General features: G+C 53.7%; 1 protein-coding gene across 2 annotated transcripts; it reads right to left on the bottom strand.

Moving 5' to 3' along the window:
* Positions 1–1,568: 1,568 nt before the first annotated feature.
* Positions 1,569–20,206, bottom strand: DRC7 (dynein regulatory complex subunit 7). Of its 2 annotated transcripts, XM_032326188.1 has the most exons (18): positions 20,106–20,206; positions 18,714–18,917; positions 18,138–18,312; positions 16,935–17,060; positions 15,970–16,164; positions 13,927–14,085; positions 12,841–13,059; positions 11,451–11,579; positions 9,365–9,437; positions 8,297–8,425; positions 7,973–8,101; positions 6,526–6,746; positions 5,639–5,854; positions 4,928–5,038; positions 4,733–4,843; positions 3,651–3,845; positions 2,855–2,994; positions 1,572–2,759 (listed from the first exon to the last, which is right to left on the bottom strand). In XM_032326188.1, exons 2-18 carry the CDS (start codon positions 18,899–18,901, stop codon positions 2,666–2,668), a joined length of 2,610 nt encoding a protein of 869 aa, XP_032182079.1. In that variant the 5' UTR covers positions 18,902–18,917; positions 20,106–20,206; the 3' UTR covers positions 1,572–2,665. The 2 variants fall into 2 exon arrangements, with proteins under 2 accessions (XP_032182077.1, XP_032182079.1); XM_032326186.1 differs by having other exon boundaries at positions 1,569–2,759; positions 4,733–5,038.
* Between the last annotated feature and the right edge of the window lie 1,912 nt (positions 20,207–22,118).

The raw sequence follows: 22,118 nt of genomic DNA, 5'->3' as shown, positions 1-22,118 counted from the left end.
TTTATTGGGCTCGTGGGTAGGGTGGGCTTAGGGGAAGGGCCATAACCGGCTCAGAGCCTAGGCCCCATGTATGGTCGGGCCGCCCTGGAGCCGCTTGGGAGAAACTGGACCCCACAGGAGGTGCCCAGGGCCTGGTGCCTAAAGACCCCCGAAACTCCCCGTTGTCCGCCAGCCGCTCCCTGCAGCTCCCACAGAGGCCTCCGACAAACCCAAGACAGGAATTCCGATTCCCATTTACGGATAAGGAAACTGAGACCTAGATTAAGGTGTTGGCAATGGGCCACACCACCAAAAAGAATGGTGTCCAACTTGAACCCTTGTTGTTAAAGCAAGTCTGTGGGTTTCTCCACGGAATGGCACCCACTGCCTGACAGAGGCGGGGGGTCCACCTCTCACGATGTACTTTTGGGGAGTGGGTCAAGAGACGAATGTGGGCACTATCAGCAGAGGGCTAGATTAGCAGACTAAAATCCCATCAAAACTGTCCACTCCCTATTTCCCCCAACTTTTTATTCTGAAAAGCTCCGTAGAGAAAACTTGAAAGAAGTCTACGATGATGTATAATAGTTTGAGTGGAATCGACCTGGTGGATAATCCAACACTTGCTAAGGTTTTCCATATTTGCTTTGAACATGGAGGTGTTTCCTCGGAGCGATTTCAAAGTTGTCAGCCTCAAGACATTTTACCCCTGAATGACATGAAATACTGAGCACATACCTCGTAAAAATAAGGCCCTTATCCTACCTAACCATTGTATCAGCACACTGAAGAAAACAGAATCTTCTAATGGGCGGTCCAGACTTCCCCAATCAGACCCAAAAGCTAAAGTTTTTTTTCTCCTAACTGGGAAATAAACAAGATTCACACGTGGTTCTTTTAAATTCATTCTGTTTCAGTCCCCTATTTTTTTTTTTTTTAATGACATTGATCTTTTGAAGAGATTGGGCCTTTTCCCTTGCAGACTGCCCTATATTATATTTTTTGTCTCACTGTTTCCTGCTAGGGTCATTTACCCTGTTTCTCTCCCTCTGAATGTTTGGCTAAAGGGAAGTTAATGCTTATTAGGTTCATGATCAGCATTTGAAAACCTCTCATACTGAAGTGTAATACACCTATCCCAAGGGCATGTACTTTGTAAAAGCGAGTTTTCACAAAATGAACATACTCAGGTTTGGAAGAACATTCCTAGCATCCCAGAAGCCTCCGCGGTGCTCCCTTACACCCTAAGAGCCACAACTATTCTGATGCCAATGACTAATTTATTAATTTGCCTGGGTATTTTTCTATACAAATGGAATCACGCAGCATGTTCTTTTTGGTATCTGGATTCTTTTGATACTGTGTATGAGGAATCCAGTGTGTTATTCCATGTGGCTATAGTTCACATTTCGTACCTACTACTGATATTTTAGGCTAGGTCATTACTTCAGGGAGCTTTCCTGTGCACTGTAGACACCTGTAGGGTGTTAAGCAGCTTTCCCGGCCTCTCTACACGCAAATGCCAGGGCCACTCTCAAGACTAGTTGTGACGACCAAAAATGTCTACTCTTAATGGGCATCTGGGGCGTTTCCAGCTTGGTACTAATACTACCGCTGCCATGAACATTCTAGTCCTAACTCTTAGAGGATGTATATGTGCATCTTGGTTGAGTTCTTTGTTCTTACTCATTGGGTGGAGGGTTGGGTAGATGGATGGGGGAGAGTGGAGGGAGGGGTGGATGGAGCAGAACCCAGGAGCCAAACTACTGAGCCAAAGGTGAGTGTTAACTAGATACAGCCAGTTTTCCAAAGCGGTTGGACAGGTTGAGCCACCGGGAAAACTGCTTGAGAGTTCCAGTTGCTTCTCATCCTTCCCAGTCTTACTCATTTTATACATACTGGTGGGTGTGTGGTGGCATTTCATATCCCTGATGACTAATGAATTTGACATTGTCATGTGTTTATTGGCCATTTTTTAAGCTAACATTGGGTGCTTTCTATGTGCCACTTCCGCTCCTCTCTGCTTTACAAGTCTTCTTTGAGACAACAATAGTGTCATCCCATTTCACAGATGGCTAAATAGTGGCTGGTAAGAACCGGAGCTGGGATGCTGTTCTTTGCAGTCTGGTGCGGAGTCCCCACGTTCTGGGGCGGAGCCCCTTGGCCTTGCCACTTACACTGTGTCAGCTGGGCCACCGCAGCTGCAAACAACTAACCAGCTGTTTGCAGGTGGCTGTGGGACCATCTGCAGAGGTGCCTCGAAGACTCAATGTTCCAATGGAGAGAAGGAGAGAGAGCAATTGAGGAAGGGGCCAAGGTGGTTGGGAGGGGGGAGTCTTAGGCTATAGACAGAGAAGGAAAGCAGAGGAAGCCTCCTTCAGAACTTGTGGAACATGAGGTACAAGCGGCCCATGAAAAGTGTGTTTATACGCAACTAATGAATCATTGAATGCTCCATCCAAAACTAACGATGTACTATATGCTGGCTAACTGAACATAGTTAAAAAAAAAAAAAAAAAAGATAGTGTGTTTATTTATAGGAACGTCATGAGAAGCAGGAGCAGACATGGCAGCTGGGAGGTGGTGTGGCAGTGAGGTCTGGTGCCCGAGGGGACGGCCTCTTGCTGGCTATAGGGAGCTCAGGTCAGGCTCTGGAGGCAGTTTCAGCCAAGGTCCCATGAGGGCCTCAGACGAAGACTTTCAGGAAGTCCACCAGGCGTGGGTCCTTGTGGAGCTTTTCCTCGAGGGCCAGGTACTTGAGTGGGGCCAGCTCCTTGTGACTGAGATCAGACGGAGGAACAGGAGGTGGCCAGGGCTCATGAAGCCCCACCCCAGCCTCCCGGGGGTCCTCTTGAGGCTCCCCATGCCCGCTCACCGGTTGAGCCGCTGCTCCAGGATGCGGATACGGAACATGGCCTGAGAGCAGTAACTCAGGTACCAGTCCTCGTCCTCGGGCGTCAGGGTCACCTGGTTCTCCTGGTACCACTGCTGTTTCTTCTGCAGCTCCTGGGTCTCCTGCAGGCATGGGGAGGAGAGAGCAGGGGTGGGGTGAAGAGGGCTGGCCCTCACCCAGACTGCTGCTGAAATCCCCACTGGTCCCTGGACGGCCTCACCAGGGCCGGCCCTGCCACCACCACTCACAGAGGCCAGAGCAGCAGAAGCAGGGGCCACAAAATGCCTCGCGTGGGAGCCAGTACATGTTTAGAGGGATATTGTGTCCAGGAGGAGCAAGGCTCAAGGCAGAGACAGGCTTGTGAACAAGTGTCCAAGGTTTTCAGAGCTTGTGTGCAAATGAAGGGCATTGTCCGCCCCAGGCGCCTGGCATAGAGCATGTCGCCGAGACTCAGTGGGATAATGCATGCCAACCACATAGTATGTGGCGGAGAGAGATGGGACAAGGGCTAGGAGTTGTTGCACCCCCACTTGCATCCACCCATCCACTCCATCCACCACCTACCCTCCAGCCACCCTTCCACCCAACAGGCAAGAACCAGGAAGGACAACTCCACGTTCTGGAAACTCCAAACACTGATAACACTCATGCCCTCATGGGTCCCTCCCAAGTGCTGGAGATGGTGAGCAGACAGCCCTGAGTCCATCTTCTGGAGGCGGACCACGAGGTGCCCTCCCCTGCCCTGGCGGGGTGGTTTGGGGAGGGGGACTGGCCACACCTTCTCGAATCGGGCCTGGATGAGGTTGGCCTTGTCGATGAGCCGCTGCTTGAAGTCACTGAGGCACTCGTCCTTGACCCGCGCGGCCTGCCAGCGTGTCAGCTTCTCTCCCGGAGGGAGCTGGGCCAGGAACGGGGCCAGGTAGTCCAGCTGGGCCTCCACCTGCCGCAGGTGCTCCTCGTGCATCACACGCTCCTGCGGCCAAGGTGAGTGGGAGTGGGCTGGGCCATCCAGGGCCACAGAGACCTCCCCAGCGGCTCCCGCAGCAACACGGGACCACCCAAAATGAGGCCTTATATCCAGATCCTGGTCCCTGGCGCCTCTGGGACCGAGGCATCAGAGGGGACCTCTGTGCTGTCCCTCAGAGCCAACTCTGTCTTACATGGATTCACGTCTCTGCCTGAGCCTGGTGCATCACTCACGCTCAGCTTGCACAATAAATGGTGGTTATAGCAATGTTGAATCGAAAGCTGCCAGGAACTCCCTCCCTCTTCCACCCGGGGCCTTCTGGCCTGTGTCGGTGGATGGGGCCAGTGAGGCTGGAGATGTGGGGGGCAGCACCCATCCCCGGAGTCTAAGAGCCAGTTATTTAATGCCCTGTCCTGCCTCGCCAACCCCAAGCTATTTTTAGAACTCTCTACTTGGTTGCTGTAGGGGATTTAGAAGCTGGCCTTAAAAACCCCAAATGGGCCTTGCAGTCTGAGGGTGTGACCCGGATGTCCTGAGCTGCAGCTGCCCGAGAACTCAGGCTGCGGCCAGAGTCCTGACCTTGAGGGGAGCCCCAAGTGGAGGTGGGTGCCGGATTTTCCTTCTGTCCCCATGCAGTAGAGACCTCAGCTTGGCCCTACCCTTGGAGCTGGGTTGGGGGAGACCTGGTCTGGACCCTGCATACTCTTCAGATCATTGTAGCAATGTTTGCCCAGCAAGGATGACCACAAGGTTGGCCTTGTGGATGGATGGCCACAATGTCATCCCCTATAAAGGGCTTCCTGGCAGAGTTCCTAATCATCCTTACCACCCTGGAGGCCTGTGGGGGAGGGGTCCAGGAAAAGCCAGGGCCCAGGCAGGGGAGAAACGCTCACCATGGCCTCCCGGTACTCTTTGCTCTTCTCGTTGCGCTTGGTGTCGTAGATGGAGATGGTCAGGGTGTGCGCCTCCTCCTCCTCCTCTCGAAGCTTCAGGATCTCCAGCACCTGAATCAGGAAGTAGGGGAGGGCACAGTTAAGACACCCTCCACCCATGCCCCCTCTTACCTGTCCACGCTCCCATGGGTCCACCTCCAGCTCCGACTCCCAGGCCTGATGCTTGGACAACTTCTCCTCATTCTTCAGCTTCATCATGGCCTCGTACTGGTAGAGAAGCTTCTTGGTGTGCTCCATGGGCTCCACCTGGGACAACAAGCACAGGGACTTGGTGACAAGGACAGGCAGCAATGGCTAAGGCAGTGAGCAGACTCTGGAGCCAGACTGCTTGGGTTCAAATCTTCCTCTGCCATTTTCTAGCTGTGTGACCATGAGCAGCTAGCTTAACCTCTCTGGGCCTCAGTTTCTTCATCTACAAAAACACAGATAATAAAAGAAGATGAACTGGGGGCTCAGAGGGACTAAGGAATGTGGCAGGAGAGAGAGGGTTTAAACGAGGAAAGTCAGTCCTGCAGAGGTGGTAGGACTCTCTCCTACTCCAGTGTTGGTCCTGGGATCTGGGATCGGCTCTGTCCAGGATTGGGGGAAAGGGACAAAGGAAAAGTCTTGGCTTGCTGGGTAGTCTTTCTTGGTGGGAAAGGGGAAGATTTTCAGAGGAGCCGCAAAGACGAGGGTCCTCAGATGGGAGCTCCTGATTTTCCCAAGGGGCAGAGATGAACTTCTGGGCTGGGAACCATGAGTCTCCATCCCAGTGTTCCCAAGTCATGCGGCTGGCACTGGGGGCCCCCAGACCTTCTCCTGCCCACCCCGCCCAGCCCTGCCAGCCAAGGGCACCCCCAGACCGACCTCAAAGCTGATGCACATGTCGGGCGTCATGATGATCTTGTTGCCCTTGCTGTCCACCTCTGTGCGTCGCAGGAACTCGCGCTTGGAGGCTGTGATGTGGTCATCTCGGCAGTGGTAACGCAGCTGGATACGCTCCTCTGGGATCAGAAACACGCGCTCCGCCACGTCCTCGTCTGCGGGCTTCGCGGGGTTGCGGGAGAACCGCTCCGTGATTTTCTGGGAGTCCAGAACATCACAGAATGGGAGGTGGGAAAAGGGACATCTGTGCATGCCCTTGTGGGCAGAAGTAAAGGACACTCAGGGACGCTGGACTCTAGAGTCTTTGGGGGAGTTTGCGTGGAGCAGCCCTTCCTAGCCAGACAACGGCTCCTGTGGCCCTGTGGGTTCCCAGCACCAGGCCACCTCAGCCCTGTGTGGTGCTGCATTTCTTCTCTGGCTCTCTTTGCAAGAGTCTACTTGTTCACCTCCAGAGATGGGGAGCTCACCACCTCTCCAGGCACCCTGCTTTATCATTAAACACCCTTACTGCTAGGAAGAGCTCCTCTGGTACACAGCCATTAAACATAGTTGCCAAACCATTTGTAATGATGTGGAGAAAAAAGTGCACAATTCAAGGTTAAGTGAGTGCTACAGGGATCTACCCAAACCAAACCTATTAACACATGTTAATATCGGAGAGAGACCCTTCTGAGGGTGCACTTATTATAACAGTAAGGAAAAAACACATTCTTGGCCCAGTGGTGGAGGGCACAGTCTGACAGCAGGCAGCACTGGGACTGTAAAACAGGACAGGGCCCTCAGGAAAGGTGCTGTTTTCCCCATCCCAGGGTGACCTTAGCCTGCTGGACAGAGTGGGCACCCTGTCCCCAGGCCCCGCGAGAGCTCACCACCATCGGCCGGGGGTTTGACTCTGCACTGTTCAGAGCCAACTTCTTGACCCTGTCCCCGAAATCCACGTGGCGGTAGGAGAGGAAGTCGGACCGTCCCTGGTAGTACTCCGTCATTGTCTTGGGCGTCTCCTCCCGCTTTATCAGGCCATCCACGCGGGCCGTTTCATAGAACTCCATGACGCGGTCCATCTCAGGCTGCATGGACTTGTACGAGTGCACTGCGGTGGGAGGTGGGGTCCCGGAAGTCCATGGGTTGAGACCAGGTACACTGGCTCCTGGCTGGAGAACCCGACCCGGGGCCCCAGGGAGTCCCTGAGTGCTCATGGGTGAGCGTGAGTTATTAGCCAATGCCCCACTGCTGGGTTCAGGTTGTTTCTAAACTTGTTATAAACAACACCGAGGGGAACATCCGCAGTGTGCATTCTGTAATTCTTGCCTATTATTTGCTCAGGGCAAATTCACCAGCAGTAGCACTGTTGGTCAAATATTTTTAAATATTTAAATATTTTTATATTTAAATATTAAATATATTTAATATATATAAATATAATATAAAATATAAATATATTTAATATTTGAATATATTAAATATAAATATAATAAATGTAAATATATAAAAATATATATTTAAATATTTTTAAAAATATTTATTTATTTATTTATTTGAGAGAGGGAGACTACGTGTAGGATGAGGGGCAGAGGGAGAAGCAGACTCTCCGCTGAGCGGGGAGCCCGATGTGGGGCTCGATCCTGGGACTCTGGGATCATGACCTGAGCCACCCAGGCAACCCAAGCATACATATTTTAAAGCTACGATTATGTTGCCCAACTGCTTTCCCGGAAAGTTGCACCAATTTGCTGTCCTACCAGTAGTGACAGGGAGCAACTCTCTGCTGCTTGGCTCATGCCTCACGGGACCACTTTTGTCATCTTTGCAACACAAGGCTTGTGAGACGGTTCCTTATTTCCTTCGTTCATTTATTCATGCCTTTCTTCCTTTTATTTCAACCACCAAGTGAGACGGATCCCTTTTTCAGATCTATATCGACACTATGTTTTTCTTTTTGTGCGTCCTTAGTTAAGCTATTGATTCTCTCTCAAGATGTGTCCTTCCCTCGCTCCCCAGCCTCGAGGGCTCATGGCCACACCCCTGCTCTCTGCATCGTCCTTGTGGGCACATGTATCGGCTTTGCTGCTCAGCATTCCGACCCCTTGGAAATGTGCACCCCCCCCCCATGGGCCCAGCCTTAACCGCAGAATGGGCATGTGGCCCCGGATTTTTACTTTACTGGAGGCACATTTGTCACATTTCCCTGGATTTTCTGCACTTCCTCTGACCTCCCACACATCTGATTTGCTCAGGGAAGCAGGGGTGCTGTCTGTTGCCTGCCTCCCCCCCACCACCCTCCGGACTCTTGCTGGACTGGCAGTGGGGTCCACTCACCACGCAGGGCCTGGGGATGGCCTGGCTTGAAGTAATCGATATTCAGGCCTGTGTTCTTGTTGATGTGTTTCAGCTCTAGCATGTCCTCCCGGTGCTGGTACCACTCCTTTATCTCCAAAGTCTCTGTACCTGTGGGGACCAATCGGTGCCTGCTGCAGAAGGCCAGCTCCCCCCAGCCTCCGTCCCCACAACCCTCTTCCCAGCACACAGAGGCCAGAGGGGCCCACACTCACACCAAGAGACTGGCAGTGACGTGCCCAAGGTCACACAGCCTGCTGGGGAACCTGGCTCTCCTGCCCCAGCAGCCGGGGCTGCCTGCCTTACACTCCAAGTCCTCGTAGGTGGTGAGGCGGCACACGAGGCCATCGCTGTTGAGATACGGGGCCCACTTCTCCAGCTTCGCCCTCTTGTACTGGATCACCTTCTTCCCATTTGGGCAGCGGGTCTCGAACGCTGTGGATGCAGAATGGGCTGGGGTTCCTCCTCCCCAGATCGGGGGACAGGAGGGCCGATCCCACCCAGCCACTCACTGGGTCACGGCACTAAACTCCTCCAGGCCCCAGGCCTCCAGGCCCCATGCCTCCAGGCCCCGGGGAGGCAGAGGGAAGTAGGCAGAGGGATCTGCCCTGGAACAGTTCTCAGGTTCGAGCCTGGCCAGGGGAGCCAGCCAGACCATGCCGCTCGCTCACTGCCAGACCTCTGTCAGCATGGCTCGCTCTCTGCTGGAGCCACCATCCCTTCCTGCCCTTACTGGGCTGACTTCCCACCCCTCAAAACTTAGCTCAGACTCCTCCTCCTCCTGGAGGCCCTTCTTGCCTACCTATTCCCAGCATCCCAAACCAGAGGCCTGAGCTGGGTGTTCCTCCGCTGGTTCCCGTGGTACCCTCTCTAGCCCTTCCCACTCCGTTGGAAGAGCCTATGCCCTCGCTGTGGGCCTCGTCACTCCTAGACAGGAACCTCAACAGCCACTAGATGCTGGCACAGAACTCCAGTGTCCATGCCCAACTGCATTCTCGAGCCACTTCTCCCTGGTCCGGACACCTCCACTCCCCTGTGTCGTCTGGGTGCTATGCAGCTTGGCCTTCTCCCGGCCAGGGACCAGGGGGCGGGTGAGGGAGAGGAATGACTGGGCCCTGGTCCTCCGTCATTTATTACCCACACTCCATCAGCCAGGACAGGTCAACCGAGCCCCCTCCTACACGCCAGAGCAGTGCCAGGCCCTTGTCCACAGAGCTGAGAGCGCAAGGCAGGAAGGAGGCGGCCCAGAGTCCCTGCTCAGACCAGGGTGCGACGGAAGGCAGGAGGGGTGGAAATGAGGGGCCCAGGCAGCTTCTGCGGACTCCCCTGAACCAGTCCTGGGGAGGCCAGGGAACAGAGATCCACGTAGGTTACCTTCAGGGGAGATCTCAATCTGTTCCACCCAGGAAGGCGGCATGTCGAAACTCTTGTCCTCATCCTCCTTGCCCTGTGGGGAGAGGCGGGGAGGGGGCAGGCTCTGGTCAGGCCTGGTCCTGGGAGCGGAAGCTAGAAGCAGAGCCTCCATCTTGCCCCCCAGGGCCCAGCCACAGGGTCTCTCAGCTCCCCCAGGGGAGCCAGAGTCACGGGCATCTCTGACGTGGTACAGAGGAAGAGGCGGCAGCGCAGGAACCCTCCCTTGACCCACTTGACTAGGACAGTGATCCCAGCCCCTGTGTGCCCAACCTTCAGTCAGTCAGCGTGGGCACCCTGTGCAGCCACTGGTCCTCCCTTAAGAGAGAGGCTTCTGGAGTCTGGTGGACCCAAGCCCCACCTGCAGGGCGCAGCCCACACACCTGGGCAGGTAAGTCCCTTCACTGCTCTGAGCCTGTTTCCTATTAACAGAACCACGAGGGAGGATTAACAGATAGAATGTATATAAATCACTTGAGACACCACCTCCCTCGTTTGTTTTTGTTTTCCTTTCCGAGCCTTAGTTTCTCCATCTGTAAAATAAGACCTGCTTTACACAAATGGTCCTCAGGCAAGGTAACTGTGAAAACCTGGAAGAGTTTCTGTTCCACAAACGTTGCTTACATCTAGAGGCCACCAGGGGGCGGCAGTGCCCCGAGATTTACTGCCAGGGAGGCTCTCTGGTCTCCAGAGGTGAGGATGCTGTACCAAGCTCCCCGTGGCCACGGTCTCATTTTATCCCGGAGCTGTCCGGAGGATATAGAACAGAGTCCCTGTTCAGAACGCAGACTTGGGAGCCAGACTGTCAGATCCCAGGTTCAAGCCCAAGCTCTACCACTCACTGGCCATTGACCTTTGGGTATATTACTCCCCCCCTTCTGTGTGTAAGTCTTCCCATCTGTAAAACAGGATGACAATAATGATAAACGATAATATGAACGCCCACCTCACCAGGTGGCTGTAAAGATTTGGACAAGTTAATTCAGGTTAAGCACCTGCTAATTCAGGTTAAGTGCCTCCTGGCCCTGGGGACCATGGGAGTGTTCCGGACTGTGATGGGCTCAATTGTGTCCCCCTAATCAGGTCCTGACCCCCAGGACCTCAGAAGGTGACTATATTTGGAGATAGGCTCTTTCAAGAGGTAGTTAAGGTAAAATGAGGCCATTGGGGTGGGCCATAATCCCACATGACTGGTGTCCTTGCTTGAAGAGATTAAGACATGCGTGCAGAATGACCACGTGAAGACAGAGAGAAGACAGCTATCTACAGGCCAAGGAGAGGGGCTCAGAAGAAGCCAAAATGCTGACACATTGGTCTTGGACCTCCAGAACTAGGAGAGAATTAATTTCTGTTGTTTAAGCCTTTCAGTGTGTGGTACTTTGCTATGGCAGCTCTGACCCCCTGATATCCCTAGTCCTATTACTGTGGATATAATTGATCTCAACCCCTCGTCCCTTCCACTTTACATACAGACAATGAAACTGAAGCTCTCCATGATTGGGAAGTTTTCCCAAGGTGTCACAGCCAAGAGCTAAGGCCTCTGGGCCCTGACCCCCAGGTACAGGTCCTCACGGAGACCTGCCTAGAAGGGCTCCCGACTAGGAGATGGGAGAAGGACGCTGACACTATGGGGAAGGCCCCAGGCCAATGAAGGGCTGCTAAGACTGACAAGAAAGGCCTGGAAGCATGTGAGGGGGATCATAGTGGCTATGCAGGAAGGCCTGGAAGTAAGCCCAGGGCTGCGGTTAAGGTTTTATCATGCCTATTGCTGGGATATGCTCTTTACAGAAACAGGGCAACCATTGACCAGGGTGGGCTGCATGGGAGCCAGGAGACCCAGATGCAAGTCCCAGCCCTTCCCTACCCGCCCCCCACAACCCCTCAATCTATAAATTGAGAGCATGGTCCAGGCCCCTCTGCTTTGGGGAATCTACAATCGGTTCCTCTGGCCCATTCCCCTCCAATACACACACACGTGATAGAGATGTTGGTCGGGTTGGCCTGATGGAAGCCCCATCCCACCGCCGGCCCCCACGCCGCGAAGACCCACCAGGTTCTCCATATCTTCATCATCATTCATCCCGTCGTCCTCTTCCTCAGCCACAGCCAGTTGAGGCTTGTCAGTCCCCAAGAGCAGGTACTCCCACCTCACAGGGTCTCCCAGGTCAAAGACCAAGTCCTGATGGAGGAAGGATCTGCTGAGCACACCCCAGGGCCAGCATGCCCCATCCTGTTCACAGGGCGGTGGGGGGGGGGGTGCGGGCAGCTGCACCCAGAGTAGAAGTGGGACCTGGGCCTGGGTCTCAGAGGGGCAGAATGTCGGCTCCCGGCAGCCTCTGCGAGTCCATGCCCATCCTCCTCATTTCAACAGGGAAACTGAGACCCGCCCCCTCCGCCAGACTCCCACGAAGAAATCCTGCTGTTGGTCTCCATGAGACTTGGCAGCATTCTGGCCTGGAACGGGCCGGGATATGGAGGTTATCCCGCCCTGTCAGGGGAGCGTCCCAAGCAGAGTTTAGAGCAGACGCAAGCCAGCAGCATTTTATGGGACAGGGAAATGGTAGGTTTGAAAAAGGGCCACCTCACAGGTTTTCCCTATGCCGGGGAGAGGGGGACTAGGCAGGCACACAAGGAATTGCACAGAGGAGACAGGTGGGAATTTCTCTTCCGTGGGGTGGGACCCCCACCTGCTTTTCATCCAGCCTACCTGAACTCAGGTGGGCGGCTCAATGAATTTCCATAAATTGGACACACCTGGTTTCCTGCACCCAGATCAAGAAATAACACATTGCCCACACTCCAGAAAGCCCTCCTGTGTCCAGTTTGGACCCTTCCCCAAACGTGTGCATGTATTTCTAAATTATGTTATGTGGCACTGGGTTTTATTTATGTGTATACACAAAGACACACAGACACCTCTGTGTATATGCACATAGAAATATGGGAATTCACTGTATACTTAGGATATGCTTACTGTTCTGCATGTATGTTGGACTTCAATACATCATTTAAAAAAAAAATCATTCAGGACCACCTAGGTGGCTCAGTGGTTTAAAGCCTCTGCCTTCGGCTCAGGTCATGATCCCAGGGTCCTGGGGTCGAGCCCCACATCGGACTCTGCTTAGCACAGGTAGCCTGCTTCCTCCTCTCTCTCTGCCTGCCTCTCTGCCTACTTGTGATCTCTGTCTGTCAAATAAATAAATAAAATATTTTAAAAAAATCATTCATACGAAAACAATCCACATTTTGTAAGGATACATATTTCAAAGAGATATTAATCATATTAGATAATAATATTAGAATGGTTATGTCTGGTTATGTCTGGACAGAGACAGCCCTGGGGAAAGTCTGGAGCTCTGTGGCAGCCAGCTTGCCCCACAGGGAACCCTCACCCCACCCCAGGACTGCCTGTCACACTGGCCCCGCGCTGGGCCCAGTACCTTGCAGCCGTTCCAACAGTCCTGCATGTTGACCCAGTAGTTCTTATGGTTCCAGAGACTCTCGATGCCCAGGAAGTGGTCGTCCTGGGTGCTGTAGCTGCGTGCCGTGAGTGGGTCAATGAAAAAGCTCTCAGGCACCTCGCGCTTCCCCGACAGCACCAGGACCCACGCGTGCACCCGGAGGCCATGCAGGGGGTCGATCTTTGCTTTCTCCAGCTCCTGCACAGGGAAGGTGGGTAAGTAGGTAAGCATGGACCGATGGGTGGGAAAGGGGGGTGTTGGGGCCCAAACATCTCCCCACGGCTGGACAACCAGCAGGAGAGCTGACTTCCAGTCCAGAGTGCAGTTTGCCTCGCTGCATGACCTTGAGGACATCACCTCACTTCTGAGCCTGTTTTCTTATCGATACAGTGGGAGAGTCCGAGTTTATCTGTAGTTTACGAACTGGGTCCTTTGGCTGCCCTAGAGCATCTGGGCTTTACTGGCTTTCTGCATTGCCATTCTGGGTGGGATTTTATCCAAAGGAAGGTAGGGGCCACTGTGGGGCTTCCTCCTCTGCTTCCCCCGGGAAGGAGAGTGACTGTCACGTTCATTATTGCATCCACAGAGCCTGGACGAGAGGAGATGCTCAGCAAATACTGCATGGAAGGAAAGGAAAGGGAGGAAGGCAGGGAAAGAGGGAGCAGGGGAGAGACGAGGGTATGGGTGGACGAAAGGAGAGCTGGAGGGTGGGTGGGACGATGGAGACCTAGGAGGACCGAGAGCAGCCAGGACAGATGGGCAGTGTATGCAGGTAGGTCTTTAGGAAAGAGCCTGCAACCAGGAGAACATCACAGCCCAGCATGGAATGAATGCGTGGCCTCACGCAGTCGAGCTCTCTGATATGAGGAATCTATCGCAGAAGCCGGCTGACCACCAGGGACAGATTCCCACATTGCTGAGCAGAGGTGGGGGGTGGCGGGGCACGGAGGGGGGGATGTGGATCTGGGGTCCACGGACACATCCCCTCCCTGCCCTGCGTCAGCTCTTCGCTGCTAGCGGCCTCTCCTGGGGAGCTGAGCACAGGGACCAGAGGAAGGGACCCACCAGGAGGCGCTGTTCCTCCTCCTTCCACCGCTTTTCCTTCTCCCCTTTGATCTCCTGCTGCTTCTTCATCTTTTGCTCCTGCTCGAACCTGCTGCTCAGGTCTCTGGGCGGTTTAATGGCGTACTTCTTAGGTGGTACCTTCTCTTCTTCCTGCACCACCTGTCACCCAACGAGAGAAGAAGGATCAGCCGCCCTGCATCGCCCAGCCCTCGGACCAGGAGGTCACAGCTGCTCCGGAACCCCCGGCCCCCAGGCTTTTTGGTGCTAAATGCAGGAGCCTCGGCTCCCACTTCCCTGACTTCAGGCCCTTCTGGAGAAGGGGACGGAAACAGTAAGAACCTTCTCCCCAGGCTTGTTCTGAGAAGCAAAGACAAGGAAATGCCCACGTGAGGTGCCAGGCACCACAGGGATCGGGGGATGTGATCTTCTCCCCTTCGTTGCCCATGGCCCTTTCTGCCTACGATCCGGATCTGATCTAGAAAGTGGGCGAATTGTGGGGAGTTGGAGTTCCCAGATTCTGTCATTGGAGGGTTTCAAGCGCTGACTTAGAGTTTGCTGGGTTAGGAAGGAGACGGAAGCCTGTGTGCGTGCGTGTGTGTGTGTGTGTGTGCGTGCGTGCGCATGTGTGTGCCTAAGAGTGTGTGCTAGCTGGCAAGAAAAGTGTCCTGGGCACAACACCACAGAGACTGCAGATGTCCCCAGGGCCTGGGACAGCGAGGAGGGGAAATGTCGGTCTCCGCACCCTGGAGTCCGCCAGGTGGGGCCTGGGCCCCGCCGGGTCTCCTGCCCCAGACACCGCTGGGGCCTGACTCTGATCACGGAGCCCTGGAATCAGTCCAACAACATTTTCTGTCTGTACTGTGGCTAGTTCTCAAATGCAAAAAGATGCTTTTTGATTCCTAAAATTAAATGCATTTAAGAGTGTTTCTTGGGGCGCCTGGGTGGCTCAGATGGTTAAGTGTTTGCCTTCAGCTCAGGTCATGATCTCCAGGTCCTGGGACTGAACTCCAGCTCAGCGGGGCGTCTGCTTCTCCCTCTCCCTCTGCCTCTCCCCCTCCTTATGCATATTCTCTCTCTCTCTCTCTCTCTCTCAAATGAATAAATAAAATCTTTTTTTTTTTTTTTAAGAGTGTTTCTTGTGTCCACAGCAGCCTCTAGCCATGGGGGGCTGTCAGTCAGCAGAGAGAAAAACATGACCACAACCTGCTGGAGGGTTAGCAGTAATTTTTTGCTATTAAAAATTTTTGCGGGGGTTCCTGGGAGGGTTAAGCAACCAACTCTTGTTTTTGGCTCAGGCCATGATCTCAGGGTTGTGAGATCGAGCCCTGAATCAGGCTCCGTGCTCAGTGGGGAGGCTGCTTGGCATTTTCTCTTTGCCTCTGCCTCTCCCCGCCCCTCCGCTTTCTCTCAATAACTAAATAAAATTTTTTTTAATTTTTATTATTTTTTAAAGATTTTATTTATTTTTATTTGACAGAGAGAGATCACAAGTAGGCAGAGAGGCAGGCAGAGAGAGAGGAAGGGAAGCAGGCTCCCTGCTGAGCAGAGAGCCCGATGCAGGGCTCCATCCCAGGACCCTGGGATCATGACCTGAGCCGAAGTCAGAGGCTTTAACCCACTGAGCCACCCAGGCGCCCCTAATAAAATCTATTTTAAAAGGGGGAGTCTTTTGAATTGGGGCATGGAGAGAAAAAAGAGCAAACAAAATGCCTACCCATTTGTCTGTTTTTTCCTTACATGAAAGGGGCTGGGTGGATTTTTATCACATGTCAAGTAAATCTGGGGGAGAGTGACCTAAGACAGAAGCCATGCAGCGGTCACAGAAGTCACCCCGCGAGGAGTGGTAGCTGAAAGTGAGTTAGGACAAGGGAAGGGGGGACAGCGGTTTGGAAAACTGAGCTGTGCGTGCCTAAGGGACAGACCCACCCGGGCTGGAATGGACCGCAAGCAGCCGGCAGAGGCTCGGTGAGCGGCTGGGCAGGGCTGGGAGACACAGGGACGCACCGTGTTAGGGAGGGCGCGTCTTGCAGGAGCCCCGCATACCTCCTTGTGCTTCATGGTGAGCGGACACACATCCCGCGTCAGGTCCATCTGGCAGAGGTCCTGCGAGCCGTAGCCGTTGACGCAGTAGGCGTCGTAGCCGGCGCCGATGAGCATGGAGCAGAGCAGCGTGCTGAAGTCGAAGCAGTTCCCCTTCTGGTGCTTGAGCACCGTGGTGGAGGAGTACAGGTGCGAGGGCTGGCCGGAGACGGCTGGTCAGCACCGCCGGCCCCGAAGCACCCCCACGTCCCCATCCATCCCCCATTGGCCAGCAGCTAGGCACTGGGCCAGTGCACAGGCTGGATGCCCACCCCTCCCTAGGCTCCCCTGCTTTGTCAAGTTGGGGAGCCTCCTAAGAATGGGATGGGAGCCACAGCCTGTGTGTAGAAAGCACAACCCACATTTGCCTGTACTTTTAAGTGCCCGAGGACTTCCTGATGGGAACGACCCTGTGGATGATGGAAGCTTCTGGTCTAATGCTCTCTGATTGATCTTTTTATGGTTTTTATTCCGAAGTGCTCCTCACCTTCTCTTCTGACCCTTTCCTTCTCTTCCCTTTCTCAGTTCTCCACTGTGTACCCACCCCTTTCTCCCTCGCTCCCTCCATTCTCAGTTGGGAAACAGACTGAGCTGGACAGAAACCCAAAGATGGGGCCGCAGGTCACGGGCAACGGGGTCCTCGCCCTCTCTCCTTTCCCCATCTCCTGAAGTCTTAAAAGGAAGACTCTGAAGGCAGAAGGAGGCAAAGAGGTAGGAGCCAGGAGACCAGGCTTGCTGTGTGACCTCAGGCAAGTGGCCATCCCTCTCTGGGCCCATTTCCCCACCCCCACCCCCTGGTGTGGGGGTGAGCTCTGAGGGACTCAGACCAGACAGACCATGGGCTGTGGCCTGAGCCTCCCTCTCCCTACCTCCCTGGCTTCTCATCTAAGCCTCAAGGGCCTAAGGATGCTCCTTGGGGTGGCACTCACTGGCTGAAGGGGGTCAGGCAGGGGCACCATGGAGAGGAAGTCTGAGACGAATTGGGCACAGCTGTCCCAGTTGTAGAGCTCAGGGTAGGGCATCAGCGTGGGCCGGATGGTTGTGCTCACGAACTTCTGCAAGGGGAGAGACCACAGGCCCCAGAGAGGGCACCCTTCCTGGGGGAGGCCGATGCACCCTGGAAGCCAGAGCCTAGAGTGGGGGGAGTGCGGAAGGCTCTCCAGGCCTCTCTGGGCCTCAGGCTCCCCGCAGTGCCTCAGGAGCTGGAGAAAGGGGTCCCTCAACGCCCCTCCAGACCGAACTGAATGTAGAATAAGCTTGCACCCCACTGAGCACCACCAGCCCAGGCACCACCTCCTGCTCCCCCAACGGCCCTGTATGTCAGGCCCACTAGCAGATGGGGAAACTGAGGCTCCAGGAAGAGAGCTGATTCGCTCAGGGTCACCGGCAGCAGCAGCGCTGGTCTGTCTGGCTCTCAACCACCCTCCCAGTGTGAGGGGACTAGTGCTGGCAGAGCCCTCAAGGGGCTGCTGTCCGGGGTCCCAAACAGCACCTCTAGGGTCTCCCTGTAGATGTGAGGAAGGCCTGCCAGCACAGGGTCCCCCCAGCCCCACCCCTGCAGGCCCGCTGACTGCAGCTGGGCAAGTAAGTGCTGCAGCATTACCAGCTCAAAAGAAGTGGGGGGGACCTGCAGGGGAGTCACTGAGTCTCACATGCTGGCAGCTCCTACAAATGCTAAAAATCACCACGTGGACCAAGTCAAACAGCCTGTGAGTCCCTGTCAGCCCATGGGCTGCTGTTTGCAAAGCATTGCAAGCATTCCTATTCTGCCATTCCATACACTGATGGAGAAACTGAGGCCCAGAGAGACTCAAGGCTGGCAGGAAGGAGGCCAGTGCTCAGGTCCAGGTCCATTTCATCTCATTTCTCTGTCCTTCCAGGACAGAGCTGGTGTCTGGGGTTGGAGACAGCGGTGGTCCAACCAGCCCTTTAGTTGGGCCTGGGGTCTCCAGGCCACCACAACCTCTCCCCTCGCCATCTCCCCCAGGGTAATTCACATCGAGCCTGCTGGGGCCCACTGGCATTTGAGTTTCTGCTGTCCCCAGATACAAGCTCTGATCCACGAGCTTTGGCCCACCCCCTCCACCCTCTGCTTTCCAGGCTCTGTCCTGCCCTCCACAACCCGGCCTTACAGGCACTTGGCACTCGTTCAGCGGGTGCAGGAAAAGGGGCACGCGATCCGGGCACAGGTGGCTGTACTGGCGGGCGAAGTTGTCCGCCACCTGCAGCAAGTGTTCCTCCTTGAGCGTGTTGCTTCGGTAGGAGAGCGGGAGCTTGGAGATGTCGATAGTGTCCTTGGTAACGATCCTGTGCCCACGAGAGGATAGGCCTGAGCCCATGTGAGGCTGTGCCTGGCCCACAGGGAGCCATCCGCCCACCGTAGCTGACTCTATCCCTTTCTCCTGGAATCCTCACAATTGCCCAGAAAAGGGATATCGTTATTATCATGTGCACTTTTAAACAGAGAAGAGAACAGAGGTCCAGAGAGGCTGAGTGACTTGCCCAGGGTCAAACAGCTCATGAGGGGCAGAGAGGGGACTCGGCCCAGCAGATGGAAAGCAGAGCGCTCACACATATCTGCTTCCCTCTAGGTCCGGTCCTGCCTCCCAACCCTGGGGCCGCTACCCTGTCTAGGCTCTTCTTTTGCCCGGCCCCTGTCTGACCCTCGCCAGGGCTGCCTGGCCCAGAGCCCCCACCCTGACACGCACAAGGGCTGCTCCGGGATGACGATCTCAATCTCTGACAGCTTCTTCTCCAGGTCTCTGAGCATCTCCTGCGTCATGGGCGGTTCCTCCCTCCGTGTCTCCAGGGGCCTCGTCATCTTCTCCCCTCTCTCGGCCGCCTCTTCCCGCTCAGCCTCCTCCTCCTCCTCCACTTTCTCCTTCAGGACCTCCATCCCGGCACGTCCCTGGCTGTCTCGAGACAGAGAACCCGTGGGAGGGATAAATGCACTCAGAATGGCCCACTTCTGCCCCCAAGACCACCTGTGTCTCTGGGAGGTGGTTTAGAGGGGGGGAAGTGAGCCCCTCTTCAGCTTCCCTTCCATCAAGAAGAAAGCCTAGCTTGGGGTCAGCATGTCTGGAACACGTTTCTAACATTTGCAGATCTCCCTCTGAGACAAAGACAGAGCAGGCTGCGGGTTGAAAGCTACCGTTCGGGCTATAGCAGGTGCCCAAACTTACCAACGTTGCTTTATTTATTTTAATTATTCACCACTATCTTTTCTTTGTGGCAAGTGATGTTAGAGAGGTAGGGATTAGAGGGGAAAGGAAAGAAAGAAAGGTAACATGAGCAAACTTGGAGCCGAGGCCCCAAAAAGGCAAGGGCAGGCTGTCACTGGGCACCTGGGCAAGGGGCAGGTGTGTGGGGGGTGACATAGCCTGTGCTCTCCGGGTCGAGCCCTGTGTCGGCCCGCAGGACGGAGGTCGCAGAGAAATGGCTTGGGGTGGGGATAAAACCCCACACATTTGGTGACCAGAAGTGTCGGGGCTGAAGTGTCCTGAGTGAGAAGTAAAAGAGATAGGACACTGAACTGAGTTTTTCTGTTACAGACTCAAAGAGGCAGTCCCTCATTTGGTACCCACTTTGCAGATGAGAAAATGGAGACCTAGAGAGGTTAAGGGAAATCCCTAAAATCACACAGAGCTGGTAAGTAGCAGATCTAGGGTTTGAGCCCATAGATTTCTGGCTCTGGAAACGCTTCAGGCCCTACTGACATAGGGAAGCCCTACAAGGGATGGGGCAGGGGCAGAGGTAAGTGAAGAAGGAAGTGGAGAGAAGGACAAAGTGTATGCGGGCAGCAGGGGGTCACAGCTGTGACTGGCACTGGGACAGGACTTGAGCCCCAGGTCCCAGAACACCTTTATCAGAGGTGGACTGGGCTAGAACCTGCCACACGTATCCCCCACACCAGGCTTCCCTGTCCACTACAGCCCAGTTTGGAGAGGGCAGACCCTGCCCAGAGGCCCTCCTCACCCCGCAGACCCTTTTCTGCACCCCTCGTTGGCAGCAGTGCCCCAACACCCCTTCCCCCAGAAAGATGAGGGCAGAAAGCCCCCAAGCAGAAAAAGCCCCCTTCCCACGTCCACTCTACTTCTTACCCTGCCACCAGCTACCTCAGGTCCTCTGCTCCCTCCTCAACCCTCTGAGGACAGCCTGGGCTGTCTGTTTGCCCATCTCCATGGTAACAGCTTTCCAAGCCCAGGGCGGTTCTGGGAGAGGAGGCTTCTGGGAAATGTAGTCTTCTATCACTGTCCAGGTCTGGGCCCAGAAGACCACCTGTGGTAGGTCACTCAGTAAGTGACAGGCTGGAGTCAGTTTGTGCCTGCTCGCAAGAGTTGACTTAAAATTTCAGAAATGTTTGCAAGCCAGTTGACAGACTGCCACGATCACACATTAAGTGATGAAAACATAAATAGATGATGTTAAAAACAAAGGTATTTATAACTCATCACTTTTTCATTATTTGACTGCATTTTGCTAGCATTTATGTTCTTGAAATTACTTATGACAATTGTATCTGTATAATGGAAATGTTATATAAGGGCGAGCTACTCTGAATTTCTTCCCAGCTTCTCTTCAGTGACGTCATCTCGACAGCTTAATGGCAAATGTTGGGGTGCCTGGGTGGCTCGGTTGGGGGTCCGACCCTTGATCTCAGCTTAGGTTTTGATCTCAGGGTTGTGAGTTTAAGTCCTGCATGGGGCTCCATGCTAGGCATAGAGCCTATGTTAAAAAAATATATAATAAATAAGCAAAAAATAAAATAAAATAATACAACAGGCAAATGTTATAGACCAGGGCTTTTTCCTCCTGTGAGCTCCTATTAACCACCTACCAGGACACCAGTGCCCTTGTTCCATGCATGGTCTGTGTGCTTTCAAGACAGATGGAAACCAGTGTGGGTCCTGGTGTATCTGCTTATCATGGTGAACAGTACCAGGCTGCCTAACTGAGTCTTGGGTTCTAGTCCAGGCTGGGCCTCTGATTTCATCTATACTCACGAGACAGGGAAAACTTACCCAAAATGTTAGTGCCCATGAAAATTAAATTTAGGGATGTCTGGGTGGCTCAGTGGGTTAAGCCTCTGCCTTCGGCTCAGGTCATGATCTCAGGGTCCTGGGATCAAGCCCCGCATCAGGCTCTCTGCTCAGCAGGGACCCTGCTTCCCTTCCTCTCTCTGCCTGCCTCTCTGCCTACTTGTGATCTTTCTCTTTCTGTCAAATAAATAAATAAAATCTTTAAAAAAAAAGAAAATTAATTTTAATCTTTCAAATTCAGAAGAAAAAATGAATAGACTAATGACAAGTACATAATTATGAGTCCACCCTGGATTATGTTTGTCTTTGTACCAAAGCAGTCAAAAAAATATATTTTTACTTCTTCGTTATTAGAGGAAGGGGCCCATGAATGTCACAGAGCAGACCCTGCGGGGTGTGGCGGGGGAGAAGCTGTCTGGAGAAATCCCATCCTGACAAAGTTCGTCAGTTGCAGCCACTTGGGGGAGACAGCAATCACTTCAATTCTCTACAATAAATAATGATTTTAAATTCTGGCTGGAATATTACTCAGTCATGAAAAATACAGTGTGAAGAATAAATGAAGCTGAGAGCAAGGTCATGGGGCAGCATGTCCTGTGATTACTTCTGGGGAATTCCCTTGGGGCAAGGGTGAATGAGGAGGGAAAGGTAAGCAGGTGGTGTGTCTGGCTGATCTCGTTTCTTTTGTGTATTTATTTATTCCCTTTTATCCCTAGACCTAATCCCATTCTCTGACCTTCCTAGGCACCTATTCTGATCCATTTTTCCCCCCAAATGGGCACTGTTTTGCATGCTGCTGTTTTTAACTATGTACATGATACTGTGTTAATACCTCCTCCATTTCTTCTATTTTCACGAAGAACTGTGTTTTTAGTTCCATCCATGTTGCTGTGTGTCACGGTAAGGATCCACTCTGTTCTCCCAGTGACGGACCCCACCTTCAACTCCCTTTGCCACCAACCCCTACAGATAATGCCACACACGTCATCGGCTGTGCCCCTTCTAGACCTGTAAGAGAATTCCTCTTGGGGAAAGGACTAGGAGCAGGACTGCTGAATGAGAGGAAGCTCCCTG

This window comes from Mustela erminea, chromosome 19, assembly GCF_009829155.1.
Source record: "Mustela erminea isolate mMusErm1 chromosome 19, mMusErm1.Pri, whole genome shotgun sequence".
NCBI classification, from domain to species: domain Eukaryota; kingdom Metazoa; phylum Chordata; class Mammalia; order Carnivora; family Mustelidae; genus Mustela; species Mustela erminea.
Note: the sequence above shows the minus strand (reverse complement) of the source record. Positions and strands in the feature narration are given on the sequence as shown.